The 17,876-nt window shown below is 39.9% G+C and overlaps 2 protein-coding genes across 9 annotated transcripts in view; one reads left to right on the forward strand and one right to left on the reverse strand.

The window, feature by feature from the left end:
- The window catches only part of pde3a (phosphodiesterase 3A, cGMP-inhibited), a 143,201-nt gene extending 126,214 nt beyond the window's left edge, over window positions 1-16,987 (forward strand). For 7 of the 8 annotated variants that reach the window (XM_077005582.1, XM_077005583.1, XM_077005576.1 and 4 more), the window contains 2 exons: window positions 11,937-12,207; window positions 12,313-16,987. In XM_077005582.1, coding sequence (XP_076861697.1) covers window positions 11,937-12,207; window positions 12,313-12,632 — 591 coding nt within the window. In that variant the 3' untranslated portion in view covers window positions 12,633-16,987. Of the gene's footprint in view, window positions 1-3,485; window positions 3,559-3,701; window positions 3,955-11,936; window positions 12,208-12,312 lie in introns of those variants that run through there. The other variant, XR_013130869.1, reaches the window with a different exon arrangement.
- LOC143514422 (uncharacterized) lies at window positions 6,953-9,305 on the reverse strand. The gene is made up of 3 exons (XM_077005584.1): window positions 8,713-9,305; window positions 8,269-8,551; window positions 6,953-8,079 (listed from the first exon to the last, which is right to left on the reverse strand). Exons 1-3 carry the CDS (start codon window positions 8,955-8,957, stop codon window positions 7,426-7,428), a joined length of 1,182 nt encoding a protein of 393 aa, XP_076861699.1. The 5' UTR covers window positions 8,958-9,305; the 3' UTR covers window positions 6,953-7,425.
- Window positions 16,988-17,876: the final 889 nt, after the last annotated feature.

Below are 17,876 nucleotides of genomic sequence, written 5' to 3' on the forward strand. Positions count from 1 at the left end.
ACAATTAGGAGTATTATGCTCTGACAGTACAATTCAATGATAATTGATTCAGCAGGGTTGCCAACTTTTCAAGACACTTGGAGTGAGATTTGAACCTGGAGCAGGTGGCGAGTGTAAATTGTTGACGGGGGGGATGGCGAACGTATGTTGTTGACGGGGGGGGGGGGTGTAAAATGGACACAAATTAAGTATTATATCGCGATCGATCGATCGCCAGTGGTTGGCGCCAGAGCGAACTAGTAACTCATTGAATCATAGATGTGGATCAGAGGTAAATAAACTAGATTTTTTTTTTTTCGGCATGAGATATCGGAAGTGTGGCGTGAGAGCGTGTGAAGACGATCAAATGCGTGTGTCTGACGCTCAATGCGTAAGAGTTGGCAACCCTGGATTCAGTGCACTATGAAATCTGTGAAATCAATCACTATGAAGTTCTAGTTGTTGGATTATTCTAGTATATGAATTACAGTTTTTCACAATTGCTGAAACACAAAACTCTGTTTTCTGAACCAAATTCTTGATGTCCTAAACCCATTTATTGAAATTGCCACCCATTTGGCAAAAACACAAGCACATTTCACCTAGTTCATAGGTGTCAAACTCAAGGCCCGCGGGCCAAATGTGGCCCGCCGCATCATTTTATGTGGCCCGCGAGGGCTTAAAAAGCCAAATTGTCCAAAAAAAGAGAAGTAAAAGTTAGCAAAAACTACATTTCCCACAATTATGTTACCCATGAAGTGACGGCATCTCGACACTGCAGTGTTTCCATATCGATGCGATTTTCCCAATAAGTGTATTTGAGAAATACAAATAATGATCCCAAAATGTCCAGGAAGAGAAACATTGATGCAGATAGAAGGGTGTTTCAAGAAAGATGGGGATACGATGTTTGCGCTTCAAGGAGAAAAACGGGTATGAAGTGGTGGCGGTTGTCAAAGAGTAGACTAGAATATACGTCGGCATTTTGCGACCAAACATGGAGCTAAGTACACAACAGAATGTGTTCACAAACGAAATGTCAGTAAAAGCTGCTTTGTTGTGGCTAAAGAAATCGCCGCGCTTCAGTCTTTTTCAGAGTGAGCGTTTTTCAATCAATCAATCAATCAAATTTTATTTATATAGCGCTTTTTACAACAGTTGTTGTCACAAAGCAGCTTTACAAGTGCCGAGTCCTAGCCCCCAGTGAGCAAGCCAAAGGCGACAGTGGCAAGGAAAAAGGAGAACTTCTATTTTGTCCTCATTAAGTTGGAGGAAGTTTAGAGACATCCAGCATTTAATGTCTCTTACACAGGCCTCAATTTTTCTTAAACTGAGTTTGTCATCAGGTTTGGCTGATATGTAAAGTTGAGTGTCATCTGCATAGCAGTGAAAATTGACACCATGTTTGTTTATAACTGTGCCCAATGGTAGCATATGTAATGTAAATAATAGTGGTCCTAGAATGGAGCCTTGCGGGACCCCATATTTAACTTTTGTACGTTTGGATGGAATATTATTGAGCTCTACAAACTGATAGCAATTTGTTAAGTAAGAATGAAACCATGAAAGGGCTGTGCCAGAGACTCCAACCCAGTGTTCTAACCTTTCTAGCAAGATCCTATGATCAATTGTGTCGAAAGCTGCACTAAGATCAAGAAGCACTAACAGCGATACATAGCCTTGATCTGAAGCAAGGAGGAGGTCATTTGTTACTTTAACTAATGCTGTTTCAGTACTGTGATGGGGCCTAAAACCAGATTGGAACTTTTCAAATATGTGATGCCTATGCAGATATAGGCATAATTGCTGGGCAACAGCATTTTCTATGATCTTAGATATAAATGATGTGTTTGAAATGGGTCTATAATTAGATAGTACAGTAGGATCAAGATTTGGTTTCTTGATCAGAGGTTTAATAACTGCTAATTTACATGATTTGGGCATGTGACCTATTGTAATGGATGAGTTAACTATAGTTATAGTTTTTGAAGCACAATCGCTATTTTCACAATCGTTATTTGATATTTCAAGTTTTGATCAAAGTAAATGTGATATATTTGATCAATTTTCTTTATTCACTTGGATAGTTTGATCGTTGATTGATGGAGTAATGTAGGTTTCATAACCTAATAGGATTTATGTTATAATAGCAAACATTTTTTTTACATTTACACAAATATATCTGTAATATTTGTAACTTGAATAAGTAATAAAATCAGAGGTATTTAGCATTACGGAGTAGTTACATTTATAAGTTACATATGGCCAGTGTTGGGAACGTTACTTTAAAAAAGTAATTAGTTATAGTTACTCACTACTTGTTCAAAAAAGTAACTTAGTTAGTAACTGAATTACTCTATAATAAAAGTAACTCGTTATCAGGGAAAGTAACTATTTGCGTTACAGTAAAAAAAAAAAGTTATAAGCCAATGAATTTTTGGCTTATAACTTTTTATAAAAGTTATAAAAAAAGTTTTTTTGAAAAAGCAGTTTTCAGTCAGTTGAAATGAGTAGATCAGAAAGGTGTTTAACTTTTGATATTTATTTATTCGGCGACCGGTAGGGGGCCCCCCCACAACGTGACACTATTCTTAATTAAATAAATCAAATACCCAGTCTGGTAGACATTCAGGAACTTCAAGTATTTTCTTAAATAATGTTTATATCACCACCTTGAAAATGCTAATTTTTCTTCGGCATGCTCCTGACTCGCCATTTCTGCGTGTAAAAACACTAGCTCTGATTGGCTACCATTATGCTGCCTTAGCCAATCGCTTACTGAGTTGTTAAGTTAAACAGGTGTTACACCGAGAACTGTGACCTATCGAGATCTGTTACTCCTCACTAGCCTGGGCAACGGTCCGCTCGGATTACTGTTAGTATATCAATATATAGTAACGCACTGCTTTTAATGACCAGTAACGTCAACGGCGTTGTAACGAAAGTAATTATATTATCCCGTTACTGACAAAATGACGCCGTTACCTAACGCCGTTATTTTAAACTGCGTTATTCGCAACACTGCATATGGCCCTCTGTGGGTAACGATTATACTGATGTGGCCCGCGGTAAAAATGAGTTTGACACCCCTGACCTAGTTAGTCACAACAGGTTCACCCTTTTGGCAGAACCTTAATCACTTTTCACCTGTTAAGACACAGTTTGCAAACATATTTTCACAAACTAAAACACATACTGCACTGTGATGCACGTGGGTTGCATAATTGTAAGCACAGGTAGCAAAAGTGAAACTCAAAGCACTGGTCTTACAACTTAAACACAGCCACTCGAAACTGATCACACATATGATAAATGATGTGAAGAAATCAATATAAGCCAATACAACGAGGCCTGGTTGTAAAAGTTTCACTATGGATAGAAACAGCCAGAGAGGTAGAGTAAGGGTGGAAGAGGAGGGACGAGATGAAGAATGATAATTTCAGTTGAATTATGGGCAACCATCATTGACCATGTTCTTGTCCATGGATTGACTATGGGGGAAGTAGGACTAAGAGTTCAGCCCAACCTGAGTAGATTCACCGTGTCCACCATAGTCCGAACATTCATAGAGGAGACCAGGTAATTGCTTTATTCATTTCGTATATGTTTACAGTATGACTAAATACAGATCTGTAAAAAGGTGTTTCTTTAGATGATTTTCCTAAAATATTTGTAGGCTCAGTGCTGTATGTAATATTTTGTAATGGCATGTTCTTTTGTAGAATCGCAAGACATTGGGGGGAGGACGTCTATGTTGAAGCCACACCAAGAGACCCTCTTTGTTGACACAGACCATCAGAACAATGCAATCACACTGTGTGAAATACAGCAGAAAATCATTGATGACCATGTCAACTGTATCAACAGTATCAGCCTTTCCATCACTGATCGTGTCCCAAAAAGCAACAGAATGCAGATGAAGCAACTGGACAGAGTACCGTTTGACCGCAACTCAGAAGGGATGAATGCACTGTATGCAGTTATATTGTAATGTATTCCTTTGTGTGTATATATATATATATATATATATATATATATATATATATATATATATATATATATATATATATATATATATATATATATATATATATATATTTTGTGTTTTGTGTGTGTGTGTGTAGCACGGCGAGAACCAGGGCAGTCTGCCCTGGGAAAGCTCCTTACCGTGACAGGTATATATATATATACAGTTGTGATCAAATTTATTCAACCCCCACTGAAATAATGTGTTTTGGCCAGTTTGACATTGATTTTGATCATTTCAGTCATCTTATTTACAATTATATCAAAGAGGCACTTATAAATTAGACAAACATAACATAATATTTATGATGGAATAACCACAAATGTCTTTACTGTGCTCACATCATTATCAGTTTTATTCAACCCCCTAGTGACATTATTTTTTAGTACTTAGTACAACATCCTTTTCCAGTTATGACAGCTTTCAAGCGTGAAGCATAGCTTGACACAAGTGTCTTGCAGCGACCTATGGGTATCTTAGCCCATTCTTCATGGGCAAAAGCCTCCAGTTCAGTCACATTCTTAGGCTTGCGCACTGCAACTGCCTTCTTTAGGTCCCACCAGAGGTTCTCAATTGGATTTAAGTCTGGTGATTGCGATGGCCACTCTAGAATGTTCCAGCCTTTCATGTTCAACCATGCTCTAGTGGACTTGGATGAGTGCTTCGGATCATTGTCCTGTTGGAAGGTCCAACGTCTCCCAAGCCGCAGGTTTGTGACTGACTCCATCACATTTTCCTCCAAGATCTCCTGGTACTGAAGGGAATTCATGGTACCCTGCACACGTTTAAGCTTTCCTGTACCATTAGAAGCAAAACAGCCCCAAAGCATAATTGACCCCCCGCGATGCTTCACAGTAGGCAAGGTGTTCTTTTGTTCATAAGCCTGGTTCTTCCTTCTCCAAACATAGCGCTGGTCCATTGTCCCAAACAGTTCTAATTTAGTTTCATCTGACCACAGTACACTGTCCCAAAACCTTTGTGGCTTGTCCACATGACTTTTGGCATACTGCAGTCGACTTTTCTTGTTCTTTGGAGTCAGCAAGGGGGTGCGTCTGGGCGTTCTGGCATGGAGGTCTTCGTTATGCAGTGCGCGCCTTATTGTCTGAGCTGAAACTTCAGTGCCCACATCTGACAGGTCTTTTTTCAGTTCCTTAGCAGTCACGCGGGGATTTTTCTCCACATTACGCTTCAGGTAGCGCACAGCAGTCGCGGTCAGGATCTTCTTTCTGCCACGACCAGGTAACGTTTCCACTGTGCCCTTTAACTTGAACTTGCGAATGATACTTCCGATAGTGTCTCTTGGAATATTTAACAACTTCGCAATCTTTTTATATCCATTGCCATTCTTGTGAAGAGCAATAACCTCTTCTCTTGTCTTCTGGGACCATTCTCTTGCCTTCACCATGCTTGGAAACACACCAGTAGATGTCTAGAAGGAGCTGAGTATCACAGTCCTTTTAAATCTGCCTAATTGGTGCTTATCATGCTTGATTGCTGCTCGTTGACATCCACAGATGTTTTCAATACCTGATGGAAAACACTGGAATGAACCTCTGTTCTTAGGAGTGGTAGTCGTAAAGGGGTTGAATAATTGTGTCAATGAAGAAATCACAAAAAGGCCATTTAATACTTTATGACAAAAAAAATTGATGCTATCTTAGTTGCATTTAGTTCTTTAACAAGTCCTTGTAAGATTTCATTATGAACACAATTACAAATGTGCACTGAATTCCATAAAACCCTTCGCAGCATTGGGGGTTGAATAAATTTGATCACAACTGTATATATATATATTAGGGGTGGGCATAGATTAATTTTTTTAATCTAGATTAATCTCACTGAAATCTTGAAATTAATTAATCTATATTAGATTAATCTATATTAAAATGGCTCATATGCGTGCTACCCAAGTAATGACTAAAAGTCAGTTTTTGAGATAGGGTTTCTTAATACAGAGGGTGCTGTGACGGGCGGGGGTGAGCAACAAAAAGGAAGCGATCACGCATGTGTGGAATTACATTTAACAGGTGACAACACGCTAGGACGAGACACACACGCTAATACAAGACAAGCAAACAAAAAACGGCATACACACAAACAGACGGGACCCACAAACGCGCGCTCTGCATACAGACACAGTGACGCGCCGCTCATGTTCGCAGTCGCTCCCTACATGAAACACAAGACAACACGGGGAGCGAGGCGACGGTGAGGAGCGACACCAGCGTCACACACAGAACATGTAACATATAACACAACGAGCGCGCATACCGATCGACACATCCGTTCACGCATACACACATTCACAACAACACGAAGAGTTATCGCCAGGAAGACAGTCCTGGTCTTTGCCATGCCACGGACACAACACGAAAACACGGCGGAACTTTTCACACAAACTGACAACAGACACGAAGAGCTTTCCCAGGGCAGACTGCCCTGGTCCTCGCCGTGCTACACACACACACAAAACACAAAAGCACGGCGGAGCTCTTCAAACAAAACACTACGCAGACAAACACTTACCACGAGACATGACCACGAACGAAGGAGAAAGTAAAAGAGACTGGCGGCTTCCGAAGGGTGGCTGGTCATTCTGTGACGGGCGGGGGTGAGCAACAAAAAGGAAGCGATCACGCCAAGTCTCAGGGAAAAAGGATGGTTTAATAGAAAGTGTGCAAACCTAAAACCCGTGCAATATCTCCAAATTAAGGATATAATGACCAGCGGTCAACTGGTACAAAGACAAGACATATATAGGCAAACAAACGACCCTCAGGTGAGACGGATCACGGGCTCCGCCCACCTGAGGGACGCACACGACGTCACCAAACAACAACAACAACAGCCACTGTGAACGGAGGCGGCCGGTAGGGGGCCGCCTTACCGTGACAGGTGCATTACAGTTTTTCCCAAATGTTTAAACACATTTCGAGAAATCTTGGCTCAGTTTCTCAAAACTCTACACACAAACTCAAAATTATTAACTGCTTTGTTGAAACTCCACAAATCTCTAGCAAAACTGATTCCTTCCACCAAAACAACACACACAGCTATTTTATATGCTTCTCTTGGAGAGCATCAAATAAACACTGACAAGATAAACTCAAAGCACTATTATCAGAAGTATTTGTATGTTTGAGTTCATGAGGCCACTGTACAAATTCAAATGCAAACAAGTCCATGCAAAAATGTTGGCTTTCTGTTCTTCATATTTGTTTGGTGCAGTGTAGGACCCTCATATAGCATTTACAGTACTACATGTATATGCGACACAAATGTAAGCCATTTCTACTGTATGTAGTATGCAGCAAAACTGTAATGTTCACCTATGTAAGTACAATGAGAAACATGACGAGGAAAATCAGTTCCCATACAAAGAGGTAACAAATGTATTTATTGAAATGCAAAGAAACAGATCACTGTTCATCAAACCTCTGATGTCGGTCAGGCCAGAGGACCTCATCTACATCAGCTGCAATATTCTCCCTCGCCAAACAGCGGGGGAAAAAACGCCTTGCATGGCGAATCCATCCTTGGCAGTCATCTGCGTGGATGTCATCACATGCCTCCCCCATTGCCTGAAGTAGCGGCACACTGTCATGGGGTCTGCGTTCGTACACTTTCCACCTCCATGCAGAGAAGAACTCCTCTATTGGATTAAGAAATGGGGAATATGGTGGAAGGTACAGCACAACAAACTGTGGATTGTTAGTGAACCAGTCATTGACCAGAGCTGCCCGGTGGAAACTTATATTATCCCAGATAAGAACATAGGAGGGCTGCGCTGGTTCTTCCTGTGGGAGGTTGAGGAGGTTTTTGAGTTCATCGAGAAATGATAGCAAACGAGTAGTATTATAAGGCCCAAGTTGTGCGTGGTGATGTATGACCCCACGGTGACCAATGGCAGCACACATGGTAATGTTTCCACCACGCTGCCCAGGGACATTGACAATGGCACGGTTGCCAATGATGTTCCTCCCCCGCCGCCTGATCTTATGCAGGTTGAACCCTGCCTCATCAATGAATATATATTCATAGGGAACAGCACTGGCATCCAGTTCAAGCACTCTCTGGAAAAAAGGAAAATGACCATTAGACCATGAGTCCCCAACCACCGGGCCGCAAAAATTTCAGACACGTAACCGGTCCGTGGTGCAAAAAAGGTTGGGGACCGCTGCATTAGACAAAAGGTCAACCTAGTGACACTGAGGTAAACAGTGACCTGCCCAAAAAGGGTACTGAGAGGGTACTGTACTCACATGCACATATTGGTATCGTTGCTCCTTTACACGGTCAGAGTTGCGGTCAAATGGAACACGATATACTTGCTTCATACTCAGCTGGTGACGTTTTAAAACACGTTCAATTGTGGACAGGCTGACCTGGTCAATGTTTGAGAAATGAACATTATCTTCCAGGACTCTGTCCCTGATTTCCCTCAGGGTAATGGCATTGTTCTCCAAAACCAAGTTTACTATGGTGGTCTCCTGTTCAAGTGTGAATTTCCGGCATCTGCCGCCTCTTGCTGGCCGTCTTTCTATTCTGATAAAAGTATATACACACACACACACACACACACACACACACACATTATAGATATGCATTTCACTATATTGCTACATACTGTAAATGTAAAGATAAACATTGAACTACAGTGCACATTTCTGTGAACACTACAGTAAAACCATAAAGTGGTTACTTACCTATTCTCTTCTCTAAAAGCCCGAATAACTGAAGCTACTGTAAAGCGGCTCAAATTTGGCTGGACTCGACGCCCAGCTTCAGTCATGGTTAGGCCATGATTCAATACATGGTCCACTAAGGTTGCCCGTATTTCGTTTGAAAGATTGCCTCGTCTTTGCCTTCCTCTTCCTCTTCCTCTTCCTCTTCGGCCTGCTAGGCCTCCTCTTACTCTAACTCTTCCTCTGTGTTCCTGTTGCTCCATCATCTCACCTAACACCTGTATCAGTCACTTGAGGCCTCTTTTATACTCTGACAAATGATTGAAACATTCTGCTAATTAAGTTTGCACAGGTGCAACTTGTGTGAGACTATTTGGTAATTCAGGGTTTTGTATTTGAAAGTCAGTGATTCTTAGGTGACCAAGGTGTACTAAATGATGCTATTTGTGTTTAGTGACTTGCAAAGCTGTGATTTAGATTGATATTTGAGTGAAAACATATAGAATTGTGCTTAGAGTTTAGCAGTTTGGGGTCACAATGTTGACACATGAGCTTCATGTTTTTGGACTTGTGTGCATAGTTCCACATTTTGTGTTTAAACAATTGGGAAAAACTGTAAACCAGGGGCTCATCTCCTGTTTCCAAAATGCATCAATGACTGCTTGAGGAAGCTGTTCTACTTTGATACTTGAAGGAAAAAAAACATGCTCAATAAAATGTAGGCTACTCGTGTTCAACGGTTTATTCAGTTAAACATGAATTTGTAAGCCTACATACTGTACATTAAATAACATGTTTATTCAGCTAAACATGATATTTGAAATGTAAGCCAACACTTAGTACATTTAACCTCACGGACGTAATTTTCAAAAGTCAGTTTTGGTCCTCTGTAGTTTTACAGGTCCTCTGTATCAAATTAACGTAGTGGTGGGCCGTTAACGGCGGTCGTTAATTTGATACTCTTATCGGGCGCCGTTAATCTATTCTTAAAGTTGGGTTGGTAACTGGGTCAAAATGGGTAAGCAAACTATGATGACTTTCAACTTGATAGTTTAGTTTGGCTGTATTCCTAACCAAATTGCACAGTAGGGGCGAGAACGAGTTTTTAAACCTGTGAATTACAAATCGTACGTGTTTTTAAATGGATGCAGCCACGAAGTCGCCAGGTTTGCTTCATGGAAAATTCATTTTTAGGAACGTAAAGTGTTACCGGAGCGGAGCTCAGAGCGGTCGTTTTCTGCATGGTCCTAGCGCTAGGTTCGTCGCTATTTAAATATTTCTTTTTAACCGTTAAAACTACAGAGTAGTACTAAAAGTATCAAAGTAGAACAGCTTCCTCAAGCAGTCATTGATGCATTTTGGAAACGGGAGATGAGTCCCTGGTCTAATGCACCCTCTGTATTAAGAAACCCTATCTCAAAAACTGACTTTTAGTCATTACTTGGGTAGCAGGCATATGAGCCATTTTAATATAGATTAATCTAGATTAATTTCAAGATTTCAGTGAGATTAATCTAGATTAAAAAAATTAATCTATGCCCACCCCTAATATATATATATATATATATATATATGTGTGTGTGTGTGTGTGTGTGTGTGTGTGTGTGTGTGTGTGTGTGTGTGTGTGTGTGTGTGTATGGAGTTTTGTTTTGAAACAGCATTTTCCTTTTTGGACAATAAAAATTATTTTTACAGCTTCATGTTCTGATCATTGTCTTTTCCTTTTTTCGGTGTTGAGTGTAATGAATGTTCATATATATATATATATATATATATATATATATATATATATATATATATATATGTGTGTGTGTGTGTGTGTATGGAGTTTTGTTTTGAAACAGCATTTTCCTTTTTGGACAATAAAAATTATTTTTACAGCTTCATGTTCTGATCATTGTCTTTTCCTTTTTTCGGTGTTGAGTGTAATGAATGTTCAGTGCTGTTTTTCATTTTGTTTGACTCGAGGCCTGATTTAACAACATTGTTTGGTTTTGAGCACTGCTTGAACTGTTTTGAGGCAATAGTTTTGGTTTGGCAGGAAGAGTCAGAGATTTTGTGAATTTAGTGTGTGAATTGGGTTTTGTATTTACAGTTTGGAGAAATAGATGCATGGTTTCAAGAAATGTGTCTTGGCAATTGAGAAAAACTGTAATAAACCCTTAACTAGTGTACTTCTAAGAAAGTATACTAGTTAAATATTAAACTCTATTCTAATGTATATGTGTTCACAGCTTTAGTAAGTCTAGTTCAACAATTGCACCAAAAATTCTTAGTAACATTTTCTATGACTTCTTGAGTAATACAACATTATGTCCTTAGTTATTGGTTGCTGCCTCAGTCTGCCAAATGCCATAAATGTAAAAAAAATGTAAATGTAGTGCCCCCGGTGGCTGCAGAGAAGCAAGGACATGTTGTGTCCTGGCAACCAGCCATTTCCTTCACAGCAGTGCTGAAAATGTAATTACGCCAGCTGTATCTGAACCAGTGAACAGCAATTAAAACACATAGAACTGTCTCAGTTTCTTATTAGCATCTTGCTTAACTATATAAACAGCAAAACTGCTTTCTAAAACTGTAAGCCACACCGTCTATAAGCCACACTAGTCAATAGAACCATTTCTCGCATTTGATTTATGTAATGTCTCTCTAAGAAGGCTGGTAAGCTGTATGTGTTTGAAGCATGTCTGTAATGGTACTGAGCAGAGTGACAATGTGTTCTTGTTGTGTAGGACCTATCCTCTGCATTAGAGAGCCCTGTCACATGACTGTGTTAGAGAGCCCTGTCACATGATTACTGCTGGTCTCATTCAGACCGCGTCAAAAGCTTCCAAAAATCGCATAATGCATATCTCTCTCGCTTTCTATCTCTCTCTCTCTGTCTGTCTCTTGAATGATTAATTCCTCCAGCACCAGACAGAACAAAGTACACATTAAGGCCTTTTAAATGTCATTATCAATGATTGTCATGGCAACAGCAGGCGTGAAGCGTACGTACTCCATAAGCTAATGCTGTTGACACCTCAATAACTATAATGAAGTTATGATTTGTACCTTTGGTGAAAAAAGGGAAAAAGTGTTAAAGCCGCATCATGTTGCCTTAGGGTTAGGGTGAGGGTTAGGGTTAGCAGCTCTGCAGCTGCGTTGCTCTAGTTTTATATGCTGAACAATGAAGTGTTATTGTCATGAACTAAAGAAAATGTTCTGAATTCTGAAATTGCCTTTTCATTCATTTTGTTTATCAGGGTGATGAGGAAGCCAGTTTAGGATTACCCATCAGCCCCTTCATGGACCGATCGAGACCACAGCTTGCAAAACTGCAGGAGTCTTTTATTACACACATCGTTGGACCACTGTGTAGCTCCTATGACACAGCGGCACTCATGCCTGGTCAGTGGGTGGAGCTTCTACCCAATGATGGAGAAGAAAGACCTGGAATGGAGGAGACTGATGAAGATGATGAAGAAGATATAGACTCAGCTGAGGAAGATGCTTCCACAAGCTCCGAGCAGTCTCGTATGATCTTGTTCATTTTGTATAGTTTGTATGTTTCAGAGTGTGTAATTGATGTTGTAAATGCTGTTTAAAGATTAGACATAATATTTTTGCATTTTATTGCAGAGAAACTGATGCCCAAAAGGCGACAAAAGGTGTTCTGTCAGATCAGCCAGCACCTCTTAGAGAATCACAACATGTGGGAAAAGGTCATTGCTGAAGAGAACCAAGGCCAAACAGACACGGAGCAGTCGTCCTGTCTCAGCAACCCCCCGGAGCCTGCCCTGACTATTGAGGAAGAGGAGGAGGAGACAGGACCCAAGGTGGCGCCACTGAATGACCAGGAGGAAGAAGCAGACAGAAAGGAAACAGGACTGACAGAAACGGAGCGACCAACGTCAGTAAAGGAAACCCAGACTGAAGAGAGCAAGGAACCACAGAGTTAGAGCAACTCACCCAAACACATCAGGAGACTGTAAATCAAGACACAGAAACTGTAGAAAAATAAATAATGCAAGAATGAGATCGGGAGAGACATATCTTCTGTATCAGCTAAGAACATTGTCAGAAGGCTTTTATTTCCAAACAGGACTTTTGATAAATGGTTGCCAGCACATTACACAGACACAACACTGTAGATGTTTAGGGCAAAACGTGCCTAAGGAAAGCAAAATGGGACAAATCTGAGTATATGTTGGGATGAGGGTTAGTCATCAGTTACTAAATCTGAGTTAATGTTAGGAGGGGGTTTAGTTGCTAGGTACTAAATGTCAGGGTTTACAATAGAGTAGAATTTTATTTTATTTTTTACATCATAAGAATTTATTAACTTTCTCTCCCACATCGTTTTGAGGTGTCATCTATCCTCCATGACAAGGGTCTCAATGATCTGCCCTTCAGGCCATGAATGCTGTGCATTACCCTTAACCCTGACAGTGAGAAGGAGATTACCATATCCTTGACCTAACCCTAACCCTGAACATTTTCTAACCCTAACCTTTACACTGAGAAGATTACCAAAACCTTGAGCCTGACTCTAATACCTAACCCTCCAGTTTCAAGGAGATTGCACAACCTTGACCCTAACCCTGAAGATTAATTTACCCTAATCCCAACACTAATCCTAACACTGAGAAGATTTTTTGCACTGATGTCATCAGGCCTTTTGAGCACATCTGTCTTTGTCCACACAGGAGACCAGTAGGGTAATAGGGTCTGGCAGGCAAAATGGCTGCATATGTAGTGTGTGTTCTGGGGAAGGGTGTGGGGGTGGGGGTTGTGGGGTTGGTTGCCAGTTTTTGGTGGTATGCAACATGCCTCCAGCAGCTAGTGTCACATAAGCAAAGGTACATGTGGATATGTAGCTCCTGCTAATCTAAATTAGCATGTGGACTCCACCAGTGTCATAGTAGCCAACGTCCATGTGGACTTGTAGCTCTTCTCTCCTGCTAATCTAATCTAATCTAATCTAATCTAAACTTCTTCTCTGTTTGTGTCCTAATTACATTTTTGTTTTGTATCTTCAGGAGACAGCAGCACTGTAAATATTGTGTAACATGTTGTTTACTTTTTGACCTGATAGTTAAATATGATCAGATATGTTTCATAATATCATAAAGGCTTCACTATTTTGTACAGGGGAGTGGTAAAAATACTTTCAAAATTGAATACACAGTTATAGCATTTTTGTATGATTCTTTAATAATGAAATATGCAGTGTAGATGTGTCAAGTGTAAAGTGCTCAAAATCTGAGCTCATATGTAAACCCACTCACATCAGTCTTGCCACTTTAACTTTCTTATTTTAAAAGACACATTTCTTACTCTAGGATCATAGTCATTGCAATGGCGCTTCTAAATGCTGGTGTGATCTAAGCCTAATCTTAGACCTAAACCTAACCCTTGTCCCAACCCTAGCCATAAACCCCTCGCCCCAAACCTAACCCCTAAACCTAGCTCTAACTCTAACCCCTAACTCTTTCTCACACATCAGCCCCAGAGCAGAATCGTAAGATCCTCTGACAAGTTCCAACAATCTAAAACAAAAAAATTGTGACAAACCCAGGGACAAAATAGCTATCGCAGAGCTCTCAGGACATACAGTGCACATACAGGACATACAGTGCACTCCCAAACATGGAAGCTGCTCACACTCCAACAGTAGCCGTGTTCTAGATGCATGTATTTTTGTGTACAGATGTGAACAGCTAAGCAGTTCCCCTCCATGGAACACATGGGAGCTCCTGACACAGACATAGCACAGTGAAACATACAGCCCGCAGTGAGACATAGGGCAGTGCTGGGTGGTGAGACAGAGCAGTACTGGGTGGTGACACAACAGTCCTGGATGGTGAGATGTGTCTGTTTTACTATAATTGAAATCTCCCTTTCATTTGCAGTGCATAAAATGCAGGCTTTAATACCATTAACTGGGACAGCAGAGAAGATTCCAGTTGATTACTGAAGCAATACTGACACGTTCTGTAGAATGATGGTGTTTTATGAATACTATCAGATTTCAAAGAAATGCAATTTTGCATGCCAAATAAGAGTTTAAGTAGTTCATTTAACTTTATCCAAAGTATACAGTACTGTCAATGTTCCTTTAACTTGATCCAGTGTGGACAGTATTGTCAATATTTCTTTGACAACATTGTCATTTTCTGAGCATCCACCGCATTGTTGGAGCTTTTTAACGTTCAAAATGAAATGTATCACTCTAGTGTTGTGACATCATTTTGTGACATCCAGAGATTGTGACATCATAGGCCAGTGACCTGGTGAACAACATTGGTTCATGATGCATATTTATGTGTACATGTATATTTATAACAGGTGTGTGTGTGTGTGTGTGTGTGTGTGTGTGTGTGTGTGTGTGTGTGTGTGTGTGTGTGTGTGTGTGTGTGTGTGTGTGTGCGCGCGCGCACGTGCGTGTTTGGTAAAATATTCTAGTGCATAAGTCATCAATTCAGTCACTGAAAATTATGATTAATCTTCTCACAGTAATGCCAGTGTTAGAGGAATATTGTCACATGTCATCCAGTCATCCAATTTATGGTGTCTTAACCTTTATCACATGTTTTGGTAGGGACATGAATACACTTTGAGACATTTAACAATGTCATAAGCAAATCATAAGCAACCCATATTGGCAATTATGTTTATCTAGTGACATCAAAGGTGAAAGAAAATATTCTTAAGCTTCATTGCTGTTTTATCAAATGTCCATTTTTAAAATTTAATTTGTAAACGCCTCATTGTTTGGTTTATAGTTTCATTATTAAACTTATCCTCCTATTATTAGAAATTCATGTAATTTACTAGTAACATGGGAGTCAGACTTCTGATGGGTTCAAGGTCACTGGTATATGGTGTCATAAAGTGTCTTTTTACTTTAAGACCAGAATGAAAAGTTTAGTCTTTGACTAATATCCAGGACATTAGTCATACTTAATTAGGAGAATCTTTATTCACGGTCTTAACCCTGTACCACTTTTCTCCTTTTCTGTATCCAACAATATGCATTACAACACCTAAAGAAACTTGAGAAAACTTTGCAAATATATACATTAGACAGGTCATTTGTCATTAGACAGGTAAAATTGTGTGTGTGTGTGTGTGTGTGTGTGTGTGTGTGTGTGTGTGTGTGTGTGTGTGTGTGTGCGTGTGCGTGTGCGTGTGTGTAAATTGCAGCTGTGTTTTACTGTGTGCGTGCATGCATGCGTGCGTGCATGAGCGCGTGTGTGTGTGTGTGTGTGTGTATGTGTGTGTGTGTGTGTAAATTGCAGCTGTGTTTTACTGTGCCTCTGTCATGGTCCTCTACTTGTTTGTTTTTAGTCAGATCAGGCTTCTATATTGTCATTGTGTGCATTACACAGAACTCATTTAATGGCACATCTCTCTCTTATACATTTGAATTGATGTTTATGTGTGTTTTGGTTGTTTTATTGTTCCATTGATAAAGGTACAACACTCATCATGTACATTCAACCAGAGGTGAAGGGGTGAAGGAATTTCCCCAAGTGTATTGTTGGAATATCTCCAGATATATTCCACAGCTGTGCAATAGTTGCATACTCAAGGATCAGGGTAAAATAAGCATGTGTGCCAGACTCATCCAGTGTACATCCCCAATACTACATGCCGTGTAGAGGCTTTTTCATGAGTGTTGTGCTCTGGGCACTGTGTTAGACCTCTTATGAGAATCTTCCTTCACTGTTATTCTCACCTGTGTTTCTCCTGTTCATGAGTGGTTTGGTCTGTCCCTTTTGTAAGTGCATTTGTCGTAACCTTTATGCATCTATTACGCGTAGAGTCACTGGGCACTTGTTCACCAAAACAAACAACTTTGACACTTCTCTCTAAATGAGAAGTGTACTTTTTATATGTAGTGGGCACCTCACTGATTGAATCATTATTTTTCTTCTCACTAGTATGTTGCACTTCATACATGTAGCAATACCTACAGAAACGGGAGCTGTGTGAGTCACCAGTATTCAGTTCACCAGGAGTTGAGTGAGTCATTTTATTGCTGGTTATTGTTCCATTTTGTACAAAACAATGTGCTGTATAGGTAAAAGCAGAGTGGACAGAGAAAAGAAAATAACAAATGTTTTTTGGATAAACATTATTTATTTTTACTGTTTTATAATTTAGACACTATACTGTAGCTCCTCTCTGGCCAGATATGCTGGAAGTGCCTCTCTTGTTATAATGTATCAGTAAATATAAACTGAGATTATTAGAATTTGTCCCAAGCTGAACATTATGGATGTTGTAATGTGAATACAGTTAAATGTGTGTTAAATGCTGTGGTATTCTGTGTTTTATTTCTTGAGAAGATAGTTTATTACATCCTGTGAGTGGTAACATCTGTAAAATCAAACATTTCTGATTAAAGACTAAGAACGTAAGACTAAGAAAGATGTTTAAAGCCATCAAGACCCCAACAATACTCCAATAACACCCCAACAATACAAACTTTAACAATAAATACACAAAGAAACTGTCAGCACAATAGACAACAGTAGACACGTGCAGTTACTGGGCAAAGTGAAATATTAGTAGTTAACATAGTGTTTATGTACATAGCCAAACAATTAATGTAATGGCTTGAAGTGAGAAGTGTCAATGTCAATGTCAATGTCAATTTATTTATAAAGCACATTTAACACAACATTAGTTGACCAAAGTGCTGAACAGATTAAGAAACTTAAAAATTACAATACGTGGACTAAAAAACAACAACCAAATAAATCAATAATTACATAAAAGCCAAAGAATAATAATGAGCTTTAAGCTTAGATTTAAAACTTGAAAGAGTAGGCGCCAATCGAATTTGCAGCGGTAACTCATTCCAGAGTTTCGGGGCGGCTACTACAAATGCTCGGTCCCCCCTCTGCTTCAGCCTAGTTTTGGGAACAACCAGCTGAAGCTGATCCGCAGATCTTAGGGGCCGAGCTGGAACATAGCGCACAAGCAGATCCATCATATAACTGGGTGCTAACCTGTTAAGAGACTTGTACACTAAAAGTAGAATTTTGAACTGTATTCTAAAAACCACTGGGAGCCAATGAAGTGAAGCCAGTACGGGAGTGATGTGTTCCCTCTTCGACGTACGTGTCAATAACCTTGCAGCAGCATTTTGTACCAGTTGTAACTTACCAGTCAAGGAATGGCCAACACCAACA

The sequence above is a fragment of the Brachyhypopomus gauderio genome, chromosome 5 (assembly GCF_052324685.1).
Source record: "Brachyhypopomus gauderio isolate BG-103 chromosome 5, BGAUD_0.2, whole genome shotgun sequence".
NCBI lineage: Eukaryota > Metazoa > Chordata > Actinopteri > Gymnotiformes > Hypopomidae > Brachyhypopomus > Brachyhypopomus gauderio.